General features: G+C 32.8%; 3 protein-coding genes across 3 annotated transcripts; 1 reads left to right on the top strand and 2 right to left on the bottom strand.

Moving 5' to 3' along the window:
* Window positions 1-7,190: 7,190 nt before the first annotated feature.
* On the bottom strand, window positions 7,191-8,747 carry LOC143535542 (uncharacterized). The gene is made up of 3 exons (XM_077029765.1): window positions 8,044-8,747; window positions 7,663-7,932; window positions 7,191-7,346 (listed from the first exon to the last, which is right to left on the bottom strand). Exons 1-3 carry the CDS (start codon window positions 8,509-8,511, stop codon window positions 7,263-7,265), a joined length of 822 nt encoding a protein of 273 aa, XP_076885880.1. The 5' UTR covers window positions 8,512-8,747; the 3' UTR covers window positions 7,191-7,262.
* A 4,668-nt stretch (window positions 8,748-13,415) lies between these two features.
* Window positions 13,416-14,103, top strand: LOC143535543 (germin-like protein 9-3). Its single transcript, XM_077029767.1, has one exon. The coding sequence runs from the start codon at window positions 13,439-13,441 to the stop codon at window positions 14,051-14,053; it is 615 nt and encodes a 204-aa protein (XP_076885882.1). The 5' UTR covers window positions 13,416-13,438; the 3' UTR covers window positions 14,054-14,103.
* A 272-nt stretch (window positions 14,104-14,375) lies between these two features.
* On the bottom strand, window positions 14,376-17,218 carry LOC143535582 (uncharacterized). The gene is made up of 2 exons (XM_077029799.1): window positions 16,838-17,218; window positions 14,376-14,459 (listed from the first exon to the last, which is right to left on the bottom strand). Exons 1-2 carry the CDS (start codon window positions 17,216-17,218, stop codon window positions 14,376-14,378), a joined length of 465 nt encoding a protein of 154 aa, XP_076885914.1.
* Window positions 17,219-20,962: the final 3,744 nt, after the last annotated feature.

Below are 20,962 nucleotides of genomic sequence, written 5' to 3' on the forward strand. Positions count from 1 at the left end.
TTGTAGATTTAAACAACAATGTTGTCAAAAATAAGTGTTGTATGAAATCCTATTGATGCTTACTAAAATAAAACGGATATTTAATATAGGTCAACCTTTATGTAACTTTCTTTAAAATTAAATTTAGACACAATAAGAATGTATGATATACAAATGGAAATAATTTGAGTATTGATGAAATTCACACGCATACGTACAAAAGGAACATATAGCATTGTTTTAAAAAAAATGCCTCATAAGATGGAACACAAGCTACTACCCACGGCACTCACATTGATAGCCGCGTTAAGTGCTCCTAGCGCTGCCTGCCATCGTTGCTGAAAAAAATCAAATATTAATACACGAGACAAAATCAATAAGAACACAAGCGATCTAAATCTATGATACATAACTGATTTTTTTGTTGACCATAGAACTAGTTACATAATTGAAAGTTTACAAGGCCCCACCGATACCATGCTAACTAATGAGACTTGATACAATACAACTTATGGTAGATAGACAACATTCATGGGGTTAAGGAAGCAATAGGTGGAAGCTTTCCTACTATTTTGCCATTTTAAGGCTATTACTCTTAATGCCAAATCAATATTATATCATCTTTCACCATCATCTTTCACCATCATCTGAGTCTATTTAAAAAGCTTCCGGCTCGGAACTCGCTCATATTTAGCTTGGAAAAAAGATTGCTTGATACGACTAAGTTTGTAACGAGCCAGATTGACTCGGTTTGGCTCGTTTGTATGCTCAGCTCGGTTTGGCTTGGATTATTATACTTCTAATATATTTTATTTTTATATACATAATATTATAAAAATTTGTTTTGAAAAAGATTACCTCTAAATCCCAATTCCTCCAAGCTGAGTCGAGTCAGCTCCATTAGAAACCTAATCGAGCTCGAGCTTAGTATTTTAGCTTGGTTTCAAATTTGAGCCGGGCCAACTCGATTTATAACTGGAGCGAGCCCAAGCTTGCCTTTACTCTGATCAGCTCGGCTCATAAATAACCCTACTCCATTACTCCCTATAAAAATTGTCTTCATTCTCACCACTCTTTACTCCATATTTTTTTAAATGAGAATAATATTATTATGTTTTCAAACAATATAAATGTAAAAAATATTACTATAATCTTAAAAATCTTACAATACTAATAAAAGAAAATGTTGAAGCTTAGTTGTCAAGCCTACATTTCTTCTAATTTCTAATCTCTCATCTCATTCATTCTAGCTATTCATGAGTCATGGGTCAAAACCATTTTGTCAAGTAGGTTATAACATAGTGTGGATTTTATTCATTATTGAATTAAGTTTCATTTTCATACATGAGGTTTGACCAATTACGCACTTTTAGTACTTTTTTAAAAATTTCTTGACTTTTCCATTAAGACCATGCTATTTTAGTACTTTTTGTTAACCACCCGTTTGTTTTTTTTCCAATTAAATCTATATTAAATTAATTTATAAGTATTTTGAGAATCACAATTGAAATAAAGGATCTAATTTATTTTTATTATCTTACAATACTAATAAAAGAAAATGTTGAAGCTTAGTTGTCAAGCCTACATTTCTTCTAATTTCTAATCTCTTATCTCATTCATTCTAGCTATTCATGGGTCATGGGTCAAAACCATTTTGTCAAGTGGGTTATAACATAGTGTGGATTTTATTCATTATTGAATTAAGTTTCATTTTCATACATGAGGTTTGACCAATTACGCACTTTTAGTACTTTTTTAAAAATTTCTTGACGTTTCCATTAAAACCATGCTATTTTAGTACTTTTTGTTAAGCACCTGTTTGTTTTTTTTTCCAATTAAATCTACATTAAATTAATTTATAAGTATTTTGAGAATCACAATTGAAATAAAGGTCTAATTTATTTTTATTATTTGACAAATCCCATGTAATACACGGGTTTAAAAGCTAGTGTATTAATAATAAAAGAAAATTCAACTAGAAAAAAAAATACAAACGTAAGATGCAAAACAAATTATATTAAATTAAATATCTAGTTTCCACTATTGTTAGGCATTATAGGTAGTTGAAGTGCGTAAATATATTCTATTAAAATTACCAATCCAAACATATGTCAAAAGCGTTTTCGTGACTAAAAAATACCTTTAATTTGAAATCGACTCTCTTTTCAGTAAAACACATATATTAATATATTAATGTTTCTAATTAATTAAACATATCTTTGTATTTATTTAAAAAAATAACATCATATAAAATAAAATATTATTAAATAAAAGTCAATAGTAGGCGTTGTGCCTAGATCAGTTGTGTGTCACACGGAAAGTTCTATAGCTTCATCAAGGAAAGTTCGTATTGTTATCATGATTCTTATACACTCACTCCTAAATCCTAATTCCTTGTTTATTCTACATGGTAAAATTCAAACACACTTAACAAATAATAAGTAACAAAAGAAAACCAAAATTAAATAAAAGCTATAAAGATTGACTAGGGATATCATTATATCAATACAACTATACTAAAGTTTAAGAACTCACTCGTTGTGGTTGCTGACCATAATTGTATGTATGATTGTTTTGAATCCATGTATGGTTGTGTATCACAAACGTGTGCCTTGAGTTAGATGATCTTGGCTGTGAGAAACAATCATATATCGGTAAATAAATAGCTTTATACCTACTTTTATTGATTAAAATGATTAATATATTACTTACCTCTTCGTCGTATAACTTGGTCATCACTTCAAGTAACGAGTAGTTGTCAAGAAAGTATGACATATCATTGTGAGTGTGATCACATACCTGACTACCATAGCAACCTAGACAAAGATGGAATGACTGACTGTTTGGATCCTCTAAGCACCCGACACATGTTAAATAAGTAGACGCGATAAACGTTTCACAGTGTCTACAAAATGGCCTCCCGCTTTTCATTATATAGTAAAGCGTCATCACTTCAAAAAAATCAAGAAAGCCATCTCGGTCAAGATCCAGTTGGTTCAAGATGCCGGGGCTAGGCATTTGATCACGCCCTTCTGCTTTCATGAACTCCATGAACTCGCGTTGATTTATCTTACCATCGCCATCGGTGTCCATGGCACTAAAGAAGTCTCTAACCAAACTTTGAAGTTAATTTGTGCTTGCTTGGTAATAAGACTTGGCTACTTGGGAAATCTCTTCCATGTTTGTTACGTACACTTGATATTTTATTTTATTCAAGAGCAAGCTGTTCTATATATAATAATAGATACAACACTTAGATTTAATAGGGGATCAATTATTGGAATATAAGATGACTTTACAAGAAAGACTTTTGGAATTTTGGTAGTCTTCTCATTGTATGTTCTATTAGACTTACAATAATAAATGCATCTTTTGTTTGAGTCAAAGTTGATAAATCAAACTCAAGGCATGTAAATGAGAAAATGGGGTTATTTTTTAGCTAAACACAAGCGGAGAAAGGAAAAATAAACAAACTTGATGCGGTATTGGTCTGTGGAATTGTGGGTGATGTCCATACACACACAAATTTAATTTTAATTTTATTGTTGGAACAATTAATATATTCTCACGTCTCAAGTGAAACCAGAACTCACGACATTTTGACTTTTGACTGAAGACCACACACACAAAATGCGATTTAGATCAGAATTTTCATATAATTTAAGAACTCTTATCAACCAATCATATCACTTATTATTTTTTATATATTTAATATTATTTAAAGGTACTTATGTTATTTATTATACGTAGTTTGTAATTTCATAAATACACACACCTAAATTGGTTATTACACATATGTAAGTAACTTGATTATTACTAACACGTAAACTAGTGGCCACATATATGCAATTACAAACTTACATATAATAAATATAAATAATACCCTCAAATAATATTAAACTAGTATTTAGCCCGCACGAGTTGCAGCGCACTAAACCGAGGAAAAGAATGCCCTCAAATCATGACATAAAGAAATCAGGAAGTCTAATATTCTTTGTTGGAGTAGTCGAATGATCAAACTGCTTAGTAAGACGTAATAAGTCGTCCTAGTTCATATAGTACAACAAATGTAACAACATACAATATACATTTAGCGTCTACAAAACCTCTGTCATTTTTGTACAATCATTTACTTTATACACATTTCGGTGAGGGTTTGACTCAAAAAGCTTTTGTAGCATAACAATATACTCCCATTCCCCCTTTACAATCATCTAGAAGTTTTTGTTAACAGCAAAAGTTTTAATATATTGATCTTGAAAACTAATAAATTATAGTTATTGGCATATGAATTGTAAGATCTTATACCTTGCCTTAACCAACATAAGTTAGTTAAGTTCCATATGGTAATTTTCCATTCTTAAATACAAAACAATCCAATTGCTGATTCCAGTGGAAAACATCATAACAATCAGTATTTCCATAAAAAAAAGTAGTAAACTAAATATTAAGGAAATAACAATAGATGGGTATACATGTGCTTTAACAATAGGCTGCAACCAAATTAAATGGAGGGAGTAGAAAATGATGGCGTGTAAGTGTTATCCTTAAGCTTATAACCTTCTCCTGTGAGAACTACATGTTGTACTAAACGTCAGTTTGTAAAAATGTAATTTATCAGTTGGATTCACACACCATTTACATTAGGCTAAAACAGTAAGCATCAAGCGAACGTTGCTTCGGATTAGTGTGAAAAGATGTGATATTTTTACCAATGCAATTGTTTAAAGGAAACAACTTATGATTTATGAGCAAATGACAACTAAAACTGATGTAGAATTTCATTGAACAAAGAACAGTCGAAACACATTTGTTAATGTCAGTGTACACCAAAGTTACAAATATATAAATATTAAGGAACAAACAACAATTGTTCTCACCTGAATCAAATGGTGGCCATCGGGTGGTGGTAGTGAAAACACATCTAAAACCCAAGGCAGACAAATACCAATATTATGAAGGTATGTTGGAAAGAGAAGATGCATAAGTGGAAGCACAAATCAGCCAGAGCAAGACACGTTAAGGAACACGTGTAAACGGCTAAGGGCCTTGCTTTAAGAAACAAATGTTTCCATCATTGTTTGTAACATGGGCATCACAATTTGTACAATGAAATTCATCCTTAGTTGTAACATGAGTATCACAATTTGTACGATAAAATGAACAGTGACTTATGAGCCTATAACCGACATTACATTTTAATATATATAAAAATATAAAATATAAATAAATAAAGTTGATGTTGTATAATAGTCTTCGTGTAGATATTTTTAGAGTAAAAGAATAGGAAAAGGGAAACTAGATTGTTTTTTCTTTTAGTCTTCACTTTTGAAAAAAGTGGTTTTGTGTTGTTTTCTTTTGGAGGTTTCTATACGTTGGACGAAAGCTACACCTAAATTATATTCATTTTGTGTGATGCATTTTTGCCGTCAACTTTTAAAGAACAAGAAAACTTGTACATGCCTCCATATATTTGGTGTCTACAAGACAAAATAAGTTCTTCGTCTTTGTTCTCTATTGCATATACTAGAAATGACTAGTTTCATTAATACGATATTAATGTTTGCCTCTAGTATACGTACCTTGAGAAGATTGTGTAGTTATCAATTATTGTTTTGAAGTAGTAACAATAGTCACGTGATTTTTACTCTTTTTTTTAAAGGGGTTTCCACATTAAAATTTAGGATCTCTTTATTGTTACTTACATATAGTCTTGGTGTTGTATTTTTGTTATATATGGAATACCTATGTGTTCGCATCTTCATAAGGTCATTCGAAACAGAAAGTTTGTCCAAATGAATATTGATTTCGCAATTATCGTTTACCGTTTGTGGTTGTTCTTTCCAATGAGAATGATATTAGAGCCGTTGGCTCATGTTATTTGACTAGGACTTGTTTGAACAATGAATGTTAATACAAGTAGGATTATGAACTTGAATGGTTTTTTTAAACAAATAGACAAGAAAAAAAATCGCAAGGTTTCTTTTCACCTTCAGATGTCTTAATCACAAAAAGTATGAGATAAGCCATAGTAACAGTCCGAGTAACAAAGGGAAGTATCATAGTAAGTCTAAAGGGAAGTTTGTTGATGTCAAGTGCTATCATTGTGGTAAAATGAATACATGGTAACATTATGTATGTAGTTGTAAAAGGAGAACAAGAAGGCCAATTACAACAATCAAAAGAACAACCATAGGAAAGATGATAGTGATAACGATACCGCTGAAGTAATTAATTAACACTGCTATCGAACATTTCTTTATTTGATGAACATTGCACGATGATTTGAGTTGGGTTTTAGACACTGGTGCTACGTGCCATACTGCCATGTGACGTCATAGATGTATTTTTATTCATTTTATACCCCTAGCGACTTTGGAAAGTTAAGATCGGTAATAACGCACCATCAAAGATCATTGATGGTTGGGATGCTTGCTTGAAGTTTAACATTGAATGAAATTGGATTTACACAATGTAAAACATGTTCTAGATACTAGACATTATATAATCTCCGCATGTTTACTTAATTATGATGGTTACTACAATACCTTTGACAATGAAATTTGAAAACTCATTTGTGGTTCTTTAATTGCGGAAATAGGTAAAAGAAGCTCAGAGTTTTATAATGGTACATTCGAAGATCTTTAGAGACTAGGTCCGTTTAGCAAGGAATACTGATATTACCAACTTGCGGCATAATAGGCTTTAATCATTACACATATTTTTAACTAAAAAGAGTGATAATGATGTAATTGAAATTGCCCCTTAAGGGGCATTAACTATTACCCGTAGCCTTTATCATTCAAATGCCCTAGGTTAAGAGTAAAACGTTTCCCGTCAAAAAAGGGCATTTACAAATCTTTTTTTCTTAAGATCCTTGATTACATATTTCTCCAAAGGAAAATATCAATTACATCTACCCTGTTCCTAAAACATACGGAGTATTAATTATATTTATATATTTACCCATTTTACTATAATTAATTTGTAAATTACTAGTTTACCCTTTATTAAAAAAAGCAATAAAAAATACACAAATTAGATATAAATGTTTCCTCTGGTTTCTTCTTCATCGGGCACTTTGGCAGCCCCACCATCACCCATGTCAACTCCGGCGAGGTGTTGCTTAAAATGCTTAGTCACATTAATAATCTATGATACAGAAATGGAATGATTTGAGTCTCTCTCATATTCTTGATCAACAAGCATGCCTTTATTCATAGCATAAATAATGAAGCACGCACATATACAAAGAAATATACCACCAATGTGGCCTAATTGTGTCATAAGATTGAACAGAAGGTACTACCAAAAGCGCTAATATTGATTGCTGCGTTCAATGCTCCTAGCGCTGTCAGCCAATGTTGCTGATCAAAGAATCAAAATATAATTAGTACAAGAAACAAAATCAGTAAAACTAAAATCTAGCATCTTATTAATGATATACTCTTAGCTTCCAACCGATTCTAAGACTCGAACCCTCAGCCTAATAAAGAGGGACACCATTTTAAATATCATGATACCATTAGGCAACAAGTCTTTTGGTTATTTTTGGTGACCATTAGATCATGTTAGCTGGCTAGTGGGACCAGGTAAAATGCAACTTATGCCCGGAGAGATGACTCTCAAAGGGTTATAAATTAAGACTAGATGTATCAATATGATTTAAGTTTTGGAACTCACTCGATGTGGGACGATTGCAGCCTGTTGTTGAACATGATATTGTGGTGTATGATTGTATGAATAATTGTTTTGGATCCATGTATGGTGGTGAACAGAAGGAGCTACAGCCACGTAAGGAGCGCACCGATTCCCCCAGTATTGATTATGAACAGGAGATGGTCGTTGTGGAACTTGAACCGTGGCTAAAGATGGATTCCATGTATTGTGATTAACCGAATGTGGTTTATTTGGAACCGAGACTTGGTCTGTTGTAGATGGTCTAGATCTTAGCTATGAGAAACAAACATTTACAAACAGTTAAATTACTTTGAAACGTTTATTTTAAAGATTTGGCATTGTAACTAATATTATTGCTCATATAACTAATCATTAAACGCTTACCTCGCCTATTTTTAACTTGGTCATTGCCTCAAGTAACGAGTAATTGTCTAGAAAGCGTGACATATCATCGTGAGTGTGATCACATACCTGCCTACTATAGCAATCAAGACAAAGATGGAATGACCGATCATTTGGATCTTCTAGGCACCCGACACATGTTAGATACGTAGATGTGATGAACTTCTTACAATAATCACAAAACGGCCTTCCGCTTTTGATTATATAGTAAAGCATCATCACTTCAAAAAAATCAAGAGTACCATTTCCGTCAAGGTCCAATTGGTTGAACATGAACGTGTTAGTCCTTTGACCGCATCCTTGTTCTTTCAGGAACTCTAAGAACTCTCTTAGATCGATCTTGCCATCGCCATCGTGGTCCATGGTGCTAAAGAAGTCTCGAGCCAACTGTTGAAGATGGTCCGTGCTTGCTTGGTAATAAGCCATGGCTATCTTGGAAATCTCTTCCATGGTGCTTGAAACCAAAGTTGTATCAGTATTAGTATATACTAATTGTAGCTAGTTTCAATAATATATAGTGTTTATTTTGGTAGCATCTAACTCAAGTTGTATATTTGTATAATAGTCAATTTGTAATACAGAAGCATCACATCTAATTGTAGTTGTATGTATTTGTTGACCCAACTACCCAATTAAATATTTGTATATACTCATTCAATTGCTCAGAACAGTGAATATATACAATTAGGATAATTAGTATATAGTATAATTTCTTGTCTCATTTTAGAGTTACATCTTTATGAGGACATGGTCTTGGATAAAAGCTCGTGAAGGAGAGGTTACAATTTTGCTGGCCTATGCTCGTCATGGTCTACCAGTCTTTCTATATGTATTATGTTTTAATGATGTTATCTCTAGTACTTTTTTTTACTTCCTCGCGACATATTGTATAATTAATTGTAGCCTTCTAATTCTTTCTTTTAAACATGTTAATTACTACTAACACATGAACACTATATATTTTTATGTTATGCCTTTGGATGCAGCTCTTTTCTAGATGTGATGGTCTCACTGGAACATCCTTATCCCTAGGGATAGTGAGTGGTATGATTTTTCTACACGAGCTACATCCCACTTTTCATAGACACTACCAATATTATTTGTTATTGGTGAGATTTTTATTGTGTACAGTTGTTGGACCGCATACGCATTATCAAATTACTTTTACGTTCCCTAGTGTCGGCAGATATCACTCAAATCCGCTTGGCATATCCACTCTGACTCCGTAGTCGACATATTCACATTATCATAGACGGTTTAAATTATTTCGTATTGGCATATAATTTACTTCTTTCAATTTGGGTGAAAACAATATAATGTTGTAGCTAGCTTTGTGAATGCATGGATCATTATTGATGTTATAATCTACGTTAATAATTGAAATCGTCTTGAACCGGGTCAGAATGTGTTGATTGATCTTGTGCATTGCCTTTTAAACTAAATTATAATCATATTCATTGATCAACTCTTAATGTTTGGGATTGAATTTGAAAAGTGTTTATGACTTTTCAAAAAACCATTTTAAAAAGTCGGTATTTGAGGCTTTTGAAAAAACTGTTTTTTAACCATTTTAAAAAGCTAAAATAAAAGTTTTTTTTGTGATTGCCAAACACCATTTAACTTATTGACTTTTTGAAAAAGCCAATAAGTCAATAAGGTATTTTCAAACTCAATCCCAAACATGGTTAATTCTTTAATGTTATATACGTTTTTGTTTTATCATTCACTCTAAATTTTTAGGTATTTCCATTGATATTATTTATAATCTTTTAGATTGTTTAGATTTCTAACTAAATGCTAATGAGCTATTGATGGTGTGGTAAGAAAAAGATTTTGTGTTCTATGTTACCCGAATTCGATTCCTGTCCCCCATCATTTTAAACTAATCATGGTATTTAGACTTTAATTTGAAAATATGTTTAGTTTAGTAAGTATTCGTTTGATTTATGTTTGTGTTTGGTTACTTTCATTTGTGTTCATAAACTGTTAGTTTAGAATATTAATGAACGAACACAAACGGACACTAACACCTTCATTTTCTTAAAGAACGAAAGTAAACAAGAAAACCCCATTCATTTAAGTATTTGTTTAGTTAAAGATAAACACACGAATACGAACAAAATTAACTTGTGTTCGTTCGGTTAATTTACATACGATAGGAATAGCAACTGCGTACACAATAAACACGCAAGTATTATAAAAGTAGGGATTAGCAAAATCGGTGCTGGCACCGATTTGGTACCGGTACCGAAATTGCACCGATTTGGTACCGTCGATATCGAATCGGTACCAAAGTTTTAAGTTTCGGTACCGGTACGGGACGGGACCGGTATTTCCCGAAATTTTACCTTCAATCCCGGTCCCGTACCGGTACCGGTATTGAACCGAATATTTCGAAGCCGGTACCGGTACCAAGAATTCGCAATTATCGGGGCCGGGATTTTCGGGACCGGTACCGATCGGTACCGGTACGGTCCCGATCTTATCAAACCCAGTACGACCTTTTATTTATTACATTATTATTATTGTCTACTAACAATGCCCATTGGGCTGAGATTTGTGGAGGTAACCCCTAATCGGGCCCGACCCAATAAAGGTTAGGGTTTCATGATGATAGCCATGAAGTTCCTATATAAGGAGCCATTATCATTCATTTGAAGGGCCTTCTCTTGGATCATTCGCCTCCAACATATTTTTGTGTCTGTAAACAAGAGTAAACTCTTAGCATTCACCTCCACTCCCCCATCTTTTCATGGCATATCTCGAGCTACCGGAGAAGAAGATCAAGGCGCTGGTTCGTTCATCTCAAAGACCGGGGAACTTGGACTTGGATCCGATCCGGATCCATTCCATGTTTCTTCACCTATATAAAAGTCCACAATTATAGCATTATCCATATAATTACACTAAAAATCAATATATCTTTTTCTTGCATGTTCCATTTAATTAAATAATATTTCTTTTATACATTTATCATTATTTAGCCTCTCTACTCCATTTACAATCACTTTTAGAAAATATTAAAAATTATACAATGCAAACAGTGAAACCCCATATTTAACTTTCACGTATAGGCGTGTAGCATTTTTTTCTCACATCTACTCACATCCTTTGGTAACCATACCATTTACAAAACTCACTCACCTTAACTATAATACCGGGGCTAAGAAGGCGTTTGGAATTACATATTTTAACTCCTTACTTTACCTTCTCACGTCAAAACCCAAACACCCCTAATAATAATATGTTTAAAAGCCCACAAAATAAATGTACTAATAATAATATTCTAAACGTAAAAGATCAAAGATTATAAAAATTACTCACCGTTTGAAAACCGGCGCATCAATGGAGGATAAACTTACCGCACAAAATATCAATAATTAATTTTCTTGTTGGAATTTGGGGGAAAATTAATATTCGACTTTCTTGGTTTTGTCTACCGTGACACTGGGTGTGGTTCAAGTGAGGTGCACTGCGTTCGACTGAGGGATCAAGTTAACGTTCAGGTTAGTTTTTGTTAATATTATGTCTGCCAGGTGTTTGATGAAATGTCAATTTATATTTCCTTATTTTGTAGTTTATGCTCTTCTGACATTAATTTTTTTGTTGTTGTGAGCCTTTGTTTGTTTTAAAATAGATTGTGTTCTGGTAGCTTGTACGGTTCATGCGTATAAGTTGGTTGTGGCTCAATGGTAGGGCACTCACTTTATAAGTGAGAGGTAGGGGGTTCAAACCTCACTACCACCAACTTATATGGGAGATATGAGGGATGACCCTATCTCAATAAAACACGTATGAAGTATCGATAGTTCTCGAATAAACAGTTAAAACTAACTAATAAACGAATTAAAACATATACAAATTAACCGACTATCACCCATCAACCCATTCGCAATTCGTTTAACCTATTGATTACAATCCATCAAACCGCTTATCACGTTTACAACTTGATTATTATATGTTGACTTGCTTGACACTTGTAGATAAATAGGTTAAACGAGCTGTTTGGGTTACATGATTCTGAGTGTGTTCATGTTAGCGTTGACGTTTTTTTGACACAGACATAGCTGTTGATTCACTTCTGGGTTTGCTTATTCACATACCTTATAAAATTGCAACAATTTTGGGATATTTGATTTATAATCTTTAGCATTCCATTAAATCAATCAAATAAATGATAATATATGAATTTAAGATATAACGGAACTATCTTAGGTGTTGCTAACTTTCTATGCAAACATCACCACTACCCGCAAAAGTGAACACGAGTTTGCCCGTTATGATCATACAGGTCGTATGATTGGGTGAAAAAAATGATATACATGTCATATGATAAGGTGAAAGATGGTCATACTGGCCATCTTTGTCAGCGGTCACATTAGTTATTTCTTTTGTAAGTGAAACACACTTTAAACACATCATATGGCAAGTATGCCTATCACATCATGCAAGTCGTATGACAGGTGAAAAATGGTAATATTGACCGTATGACTTTGTCAGTGGTCACATAAGTTATTTATTTGTTTGTCAAATACATCATACGACCCGTATGAAGTCCAATTAAGTTGGCACAACAGAGCTTCTCACATCACACAGGTCGTATGATAGGCCGATAGAGCATAAAATGGGTTGTATGACTTTGTTAGCGGCCACATCAATTATTTTTTGCTAGCCAAACATATCATACGGCCCGTATGATGTGGTCCTCATACAACTTGTATGACCATTTTGCACCTAACATACGACCACACATGACCATTTTTGCCGGGGCATACGACCTGTATGACATACCGGTGATAGCTAGATAGTGTGTGAGCGGTCTTTGTATAGCTGCCATTAAGATATGCTGAACTATACTAATTATTAGAAAAGACAACCTTTTTCTTTGTTCTTTTTCGGGACGGATCAAACCGGATGAGAAATTTTAAAACTGTGTCAATAAATTGTTTATAAAACACGAAAAATGCCATTAAAAAGAGGTTCCAAGTTAAGCTTTTAAGATCTATATCAAGTTTCTTGCTACTTACCGTTTCATCTATTTGTTTATTAGAAGCCATAGCCCAAAAGGACAAAACTGAGACTTTTAAGCCCACAAGGTTCAATGTATTCGAATTGCAGTAAAGGACTAAAGGCATCTATAAGACAAAATAACATCTACGTAAAAAACTAACACAAAAACACAAGAAATCATAGTTTTTTCTTTGTAAGCTCAGATTGTCAAACAACACACATGAACACACTAAGTATATGCTCATGAAACACCTTTCAAACAGCAAAACATCAAACCGATCGACGTTTCCTAGGAATACCAACTTAATATATCTATAAAAACTAGTTACTATAAACAGAAACCACTTTCAACATTCATCAACATAAAATGGCACCCATTACAACATTATTGTTCATTGCATTAGTTTCATTTAACGTGGTTCAAGTAGCGGTCTCTAGTGACCCTGACATCCTAACCGACTATGTGCTACCACCAAACACGACTGCACCCGATGCAAACTATTTCACATACACTGGGGTGCGATCAATCGTTAACACCACCTACCCTGAAAAGTTTACAGTCATAAAAGCTACCTTAAAAGAGTTCCCGGGTCTACTTGGTCAAAGTGTTTCCTATGCGATTCTTGAATTCCCCGTAGGGTCTATTAACCCGCTTCACATCCACCCTCGTGCTAGCGAGCTTTTATTTGTGATTTCTGGGTCACTACAAGTCGGGTTTGTGGACACAACCAACGCGCTTTTCAGTCAGAAACTTGAGACTGGTGACATGTTTGTGTTTCCTAAAGCACTTGTTCACTTTCAGTATAATGCTAATAGTACTGAACCGGCTTTGGCGGTTTCTGCTTTTGGGAGTGCGAGTGCTGGGACGCAGTCCATTGCTAATAGTGTGTTTAATAGTACTATTTATGAGGGGATTCTAGCCGAGTCATTCAACACGACTTCAGATATTGTTGAAAGGATCGAGTATGGGCTCCGGGGCTGAGCCATGAGCCGCATAGTATATTTTATTTTCTTTTGGTGAGACCGTTGCTTGAAATGTGAAAATAATTGTTGACATTGAAATGTATGTTGTAGATTTAAACAACAATGTTGTCAAAAATAAGTGTTGTATGAAATCCTATTGATGCTTACTAAAATAAAACGGATATTTAATATAGGTCAACCTTTATGTAACTTTCTTTAAAATTAAATTTAGACACAATAAGAATGTATGATATACAAATGGAAATAATTTGAGTATTGATGAAATTCACACGCATACGTACAAAAGGAACATATAGCATTGTTTTAGTTAAAAAAATGCCTCATAAGATGGAACACAAGCTACTACCCACGGCACTCACATTGATAGCCGCGTTAAGTGCTCCTAGCGCTGCCTGCCATCGTTGCTGAAAAAAAATCAAATATTAATACACGAGACAAAATCAATAAGAACACAAGCGATCTAAATCTATGATACATAACTGATTTTTTTGTTGACCATAGAACTAGTTACATAATTGAAAGTTTACAAGGCCCCACCGATACCATGCTAACTAATGAGACTTGATACAATACAACTTACGGTAGATAGGCAACATTCATGGGGTTAAGGAAGCAATAGGTGGAAGCTTTCCTACTATTTTGCCATTTTAAGGCTATTACTCTTAATGCCAAATCAATATTATATCATCTTTCACCATCATCTTTCACCATCATCTGAGTCTATTTAAAAAGCTTCCGGCTCGGAACTCGCTCATATTTAGCTTGGAAAAAAGATTGCTTGATACGACTAAGTTTGTAACGAGCCAGATTGACTCGGTTTGGCTCGTTTGTATGCTCAGCTCGGTTTGGCTTGGATTATTATACTTCTAATATATTTTATTTTTATATACATAATATTATAAAAATTTGTTTTGAAAAAGATTACCTCTAAATCCCAATTCCTCCAAGCTGAGTCGAGTCAGCTCCATTAGAAACCTAATCGAGCTCGAGCTTAGTATTTTAGCTTGGTTTCAAATTTGAGCCGGGCCAACTCGATTTATAACTGGAGCGAGCCCAAGCTTGCCTTTACTCTGATCAGCTCGGCTCATAAATAACCCTACTCCATTACTCCCTATAAAAATTGTCTTCATTCTCATCACTCTTTACTCCATATTTTTTTAAATGAGAATAATATTATTATGTTTTCAAACAATATAAATGTAAAAAATATTACTATAATCTTAAAAATCTTACAATACTAATAAAAAAAAATGTTGAAGCTTAGTTGTCAAGCCTACATTTCTTCTAATTTCTAATCTCTCATCTCATTCATTCTAGCTATTCATGGGTCATGGGTCAAAACCATTTTGTCAAGTAGGTTATAACATAGTGTGGATTTTATTCATTATTGAATTAAGTTTCATTTTCATACATGAGGTTTGACCAATTACGCACTTTTAGTACTTTTTTAAAAATTTCATGACGTTTCCATTAAGACCATGCTATTTTAGTACTTTTTGTTAACCACCCGTTTGTTTTTTTTCCAATTAAATCTATATTAAATTAATTTATAAGTATTTTGAGAATCACAATTGAAATAAAGGATCTAATTTATTTTTATTATCTTACAATACAAATAAAAGAAAATGTTGAAGCTTAGTTGTCAAGCCTACATTTCTTCTAATTTCTAATCTCTCATCTCATTCATTCAAGCTATTCATGGGTCATGGGTCAAAATCATTTTGTCAAGTGGGTTATAACATTGTGTGGATTTTATTCATTATTGAATTAAGTTTCATTTTCATACATGAGGTTTGACCAATTACGCACTTTTAGTACTTTTTTAAAAATTTCTTGACGTTTCCATTAAAACCATGCTATTTTAGTACTTTTTGTTAAGCACCTGTTTGTTTTTTTTTCCAATTAAATCTACATTAAATTAATTTATAAGTATTTTGAGAATCACAATTGAAATAAAGGATCTAATTTATTTTTATTATTTGACAAATCCCATGTAATACACGGGTTCAAAAGCTAGTGTATTAATAATAAAAGAAAATTCAACTAGAAAAAAAAATACAAACGTAAGATGCAAAACAAATTATATTAAATTAAATATCTAGTTTCCACTATTGTTAGGCATTATAGGTAGTTGAAGTGCGTAAATATATTCTATCAAAATTACCAATCCAAACATATGTCAAAAGCGTTTTCGTGACTAAAAAATACCTTTAATTTGAAATCGACTCTCTTTTCAGTAAAACACATATATTAATATATTAATGTTTCTAATTAATTAAACATATCTTTGTATTTATTTAAAAAAAACTAACATCATATAAAATAAAATATTATTAAATAAAAGTCAATAGTAGGCGTTGTGCCTAGATCAGTTGTGTGTCACACGGAAAGTTCTATAGCTTCATCAAGGAAAGTTCGTATTGTTATCATGATTCTTATACACTCACTCCTAAATCCTAATTCCTTGTTTATTCTACATGGTAAATTTCAAACACACTTAACAAATAATAAGTAACAAAAGAAAACCAAAATTAAATAAAAGCTATAAAGATTGACTAGGGATATCATTATATCAATACAACTATACTAAAGTTTAAGAACTCACTCGTTGTGGTTGCTGACCATAATTGTATGTATGATTGTTTTGAATCCATGTATGGTTGTGTATCACAAACGTGTGCCTTGAGTTAGATGATCTTGGCTGTGAGAAACAATCATATATCGGTAAATAAATAGCTTTATACCTACTTTTATTGATTAAAATGATTAATATATTACTTACCTCTTCGTCGTATAACTTGGTCATCACTTCAAGTAACGAGTAGTTGTCAAGAAAGTATGACATATCATTGTGAGTGTGATCACATACCTGACTACCATAGCAACCTAGACAAAGATGGAATGACTGACTGTTTGGATCCTCTAAGCACCCGACACATGTTAAATAAGTAGACGCGATAAACCTTTCACAGTGTCTACAAAATGGCCTCCCGCTTTTCATTATATAGTAAAGCGTCATCACTTCAAAAAAATCAAGAAAGCCATCTCGGTCAAGATCCAGTTGGTTCAAGATGCCGGGGCTAGGCATTTGATCACGCCCTTCTGCTTTCATGAACTCCATGAACTCGCGTTGATTTATCTTACCATCGCCATCGGTGTCCATGGCACTAAAGAAGTCTCTAACCAAACTTTGAAGTTAATTTGTGCTTGCTTGGTAATAAGACTTGGCTACTTGGGAAATCTCTTCCATGTTTGTTACGTACACTTGATATTTTATTTTATTCAAGAGCAAGCTGTTCTATATATAATAATAGATACAACACTTAGATTTAATAGGGGATCAATTATTGGAATATAAGATGACTTTACAAGAAAGACTTTTGGAGTTTTGGTAGTCTTCTCATTGTATGTTCTATTTGACTTACAATAATAAATGCATCTTTTGTTTGAGTCAAAGTTGATAAATCAAACTCAAGGCATGTAAATGAGAAAATGGGGTTATTTTTTAGCTAAACACAAGCGGAGAAAGGAAAAATAAACAAACTTGATGCGGTATTGGTCTGTGGAATTGTGGGTGATGTCCATACACACACAAATTTAATTTTAATTTTATTGTTGGAACAATTAATATATTCTCACGTCTCAAGTGAAACCAGAACTCACGACGTTTTGACTTTTGACTGAAGACCACACACACAAAATGCGATTTAGATCAGAATTTTCATATAATTTAAGAACTCTTATCAACCAATCATATCACTTATTATTTTTTATATATTTAATATTATTTAAAGGTACTTATGTTATTTATTATACGTAGTTTGTAATTTCATAAATACACACACCTAAATTGGTTATTACACATATGTAAGTAACTTGATTATTACTAACACGTAAACTAGTGGCCACATATATGCAATTACAAACTTACATATAATAAATATAAATAATACCCTCAAATAATATTAAACTAGTATTTAGCCCGCACGCGTTGCAGCGCACTAAACCGAGGAAAAGAATGCCCTCAAATCATGACATAAAGAAATCAGGAAGTCTAATATTCTTTGTTGGAGTAGTCGAATGATCAAACTGCTTAGTAAGACGTAATAAGTCGTCCTAGTTCATATAGTACAACAAATGTAACAACATACAATATACATTTAGCGTCTACAAAACCTCTGTCATTTTTGTACAATCATTTACTTTATACACATTTCGGTGAGGGTTTGACTCAAAAAGCTTTTGTAGCATAACAATATACTCCATTCCCCCTTTACAATCATCTAGAAGTTTTTGTTAACAGCAAAAGTTTTAATATATTGATCTTGAAAACTAATAAATTATAGTTATTGGCATATGAATTGTAAGATCTTATACCTTGCCTTAACCAACATAAGTTAGTTAAGTTCCATATGGTAATTTTCCATTCTTAAATACAAAACAATCCAATTGCTGATTCCAGTGGAAAACATCATAACAATCAGTATTTCCATAAAAAAAAGTAGTAAACTAAATATTAAGGAAATAACAATAGATGGGTATACATGTGCTTTAACAATAGGCTGCAACCAAATTAAATGGAGGGAGTAGAAAATGATGGCGTGTAAGTGTTATCCTTAAGCTTATAACCTTCTCCTGTGAGAACTACATGTTGTACTAAACGTCAGTTTGTAAAAATGTAATTTATCAGTTGGATTCACACACCATTTACATTAGGCTAAAACAGTAAGCATCAAGCGAACGTTGCTTCGGATTAGTGTGAAAAGATGTGATATTTTTACCAATGCAATTGTTTAAAGGAAACAACTTATGATTTATGAGCAAATGACAACTAAAACTGATGTAGAATTTCATTGAACAAAGAACAGTCGAAACACATTTGTTAATGTCAGTGTACACCAAAGTTACAAATATATAAATATTAAGGAACAAACAACAATTGTTCTCACCTGAATCAAATGGTGGCCATCGGGTGGTGGTAGTGAAAACACATCTAAAACCCAAGGCAGACAAATACCAATATTATGAAGGTATGTTGGAAAGAGAAGATGCATAAGTGGAAGCACAAATCAGCCAGAGCAAGACACGTTAAGGAACACGTGTAAACGGCTAAGGGCCTTGCTTTAAGAAACAAATGTTTCCATCATTGTTTGTAACATGGGCATCACAATTTGTACAATGAAATTCATCCTTAGTTGTAACATGAGTATCACAATTTGTACGATAAAATGAACAGTGACTTATGAGTCTATGACCGACATTACATTTTAATATATATAATAATTTGTACAATGAAATGCATCCTTAGTTGTAACATGAGTATCACAATTTGTACGATAAAATGAACAGTGACTTATGAGCCTTTAACCGACATTACATTTTAATATATATAAAAATATAAAATATAAATAAATAAAGTTGATGTTGTATAATAGTCTTCGTGTAGATATTTTTAGAGTAAAAGAATAGGAAAAGGGAAACTAGATTGTTTTTTCTTTTAGTCTTCACTTTTGAAAAAAGTGGTTTTGTGTTGTTTTCTTTTGGAGGTTTCTATACGTTGGACGAAAGCTACACCTAAATTATATTCTTTTTGTGTGATGCATTTTTGCCGTCAACTTTTAAAGAACAAGAAAACTTGTACATGCCTCCATATATTTGGTGTCTACAAGACAAAATAAGTTCTTCGTCTTTGTTCTCTATTGCATATACTAGAAATGACTAGTTTCAGTAATACGATATTAATGTTTGCCTCTAGTATACGTACCTTGAGAAGATTGTGTAGTTATCAATTATTGTTTTGAAGTAGTAACAATAGTCACGTGATTTTTACTCTTTTTTTAAAGGGGTTTCCACATTAAAATTTAGGATCTCTTTATTGTTACTTACATATAGTCTTGGTGTTGTATTTTTGTTATATATGGAATACCTATGTGTTCGCATCTTCATAAGGTCATTCGAAACAGAAAGTTTGTCCAAATGAATATTGATTTCGCAATTATCGTTTACCGTTTGTGGTTGTTCTTTCCAATGAGAATGATATTAGAGCCGTTGGCTCATGTTATTTGACTAGGACTTGTTTGAACAATGAATGTTAATACAAGTAGGATTATGAACTTGAATGGTTTTTTTTAAACAAATAGACAAGAAAAAAAATCGCAAGGTTTCTTTTCACCTTCAGATGTCTTAATCACAAAAAGTATGAGATAAGCCATAGTAACAGTCCGAGTAACAAAGGGAAGTATCATAGTAAGTCTAAAGGGAAGTTTGTTGATGTCAAGTGCTATCATTGTGGTAAAATGAATACATGGTAACATTATGTATGTAGTTGTAAAAGGAGAACAAGAAGGCCAATTACAACAATCAAAAGAACAACCATAGGAAAGATGATAGTGATAACGATACCGCTGAAGTTAATTAATTAACACTGCTATCGAACATTTCTTTATTTGATGAACATTTCACGATGATTTGAGTTGGGTTTTAGACACTGGTGCTACGTGCCATACTGTCATGTGACGTCATAGATGTATTTTTATTCATTTTATACCCCTAGCGACTTTGGAAAGTTAAGATCGGTAGTAACGCACCATCAAAGATCATTGATGTTTGGGATGCTTGCTTGAAGTTTAACATTGAATGAAATTGGATTTACACAATGTAAAACATGTTCTAGATACTAGACATTATATAATCTCCGCATGTTTACTTAATTATAATGGTTACTACAATACCTTTGACAATGAAATTTGAAAACTCATTTGTGGTTCTTTAATTGCGGAAATAGGTAAAAGAAGCTCAGAGTTTAATATGGTACATTCGAAGATCTTTAGAGACTAGGTCCGTTTAGCAAGGAATACTGATATTACCAACTTGCGGCATAATAGGCTTTAATCATTACACATATTTT

Source organism: Bidens hawaiensis, unplaced genomic scaffold, assembly GCF_021521415.1.
Source record: "Bidens hawaiensis isolate Kalapana, Puna unplaced genomic scaffold, B.hawaiensis_p1.1 tig00010569_1, whole genome shotgun sequence".
Taxonomy (NCBI): Eukaryota; Viridiplantae; Streptophyta; class Magnoliopsida; order Asterales; family Asteraceae; genus Bidens; species Bidens hawaiensis.

Excerpts from the sequence above, each read along its gene's own strand:
- LOC143535582 (XM_077029799.1), bottom strand. The coding sequence starts at position 17,218 with ATGGACACCGATGGCGATGGTAAGATAAATCAACGCGAGTTCATGGAG. Across the intron at positions 14,460-16,837 it reads CCAAGTTATACGACGAAGAG|CAACGATGGCAGGCAGCGCT; the intron begins GTAAGTAATATA and ends ATTTTTTTTCAG.
- LOC143535542 (XM_077029765.1), bottom strand. The coding sequence starts at position 8,511 with ATGGAAGAGATTTCCAAGATAGCCATGGCTTATTACCAAGCAAGCACG. Across the intron at positions 7,933-8,043 it reads CCAAGTTAAAAATAGGCGAG|CTAAGATCTAGACCATCTAC; the intron begins GTAAGCGTTTAA and ends TGTTTCTCATAG. Across the intron at positions 7,347-7,662 it reads CTGCAATCGTCCCACATCGA|CAACATTGGCTGACAGCGCT; the intron begins GTGAGTTCCAAA and ends TTCTTTGATCAG.
- LOC143535543 (XM_077029767.1), top strand. The coding sequence starts at position 13,439 with ATGGCACCCATTACAACATTATTGTTCATTGCATTAGTTTCATTTAAC.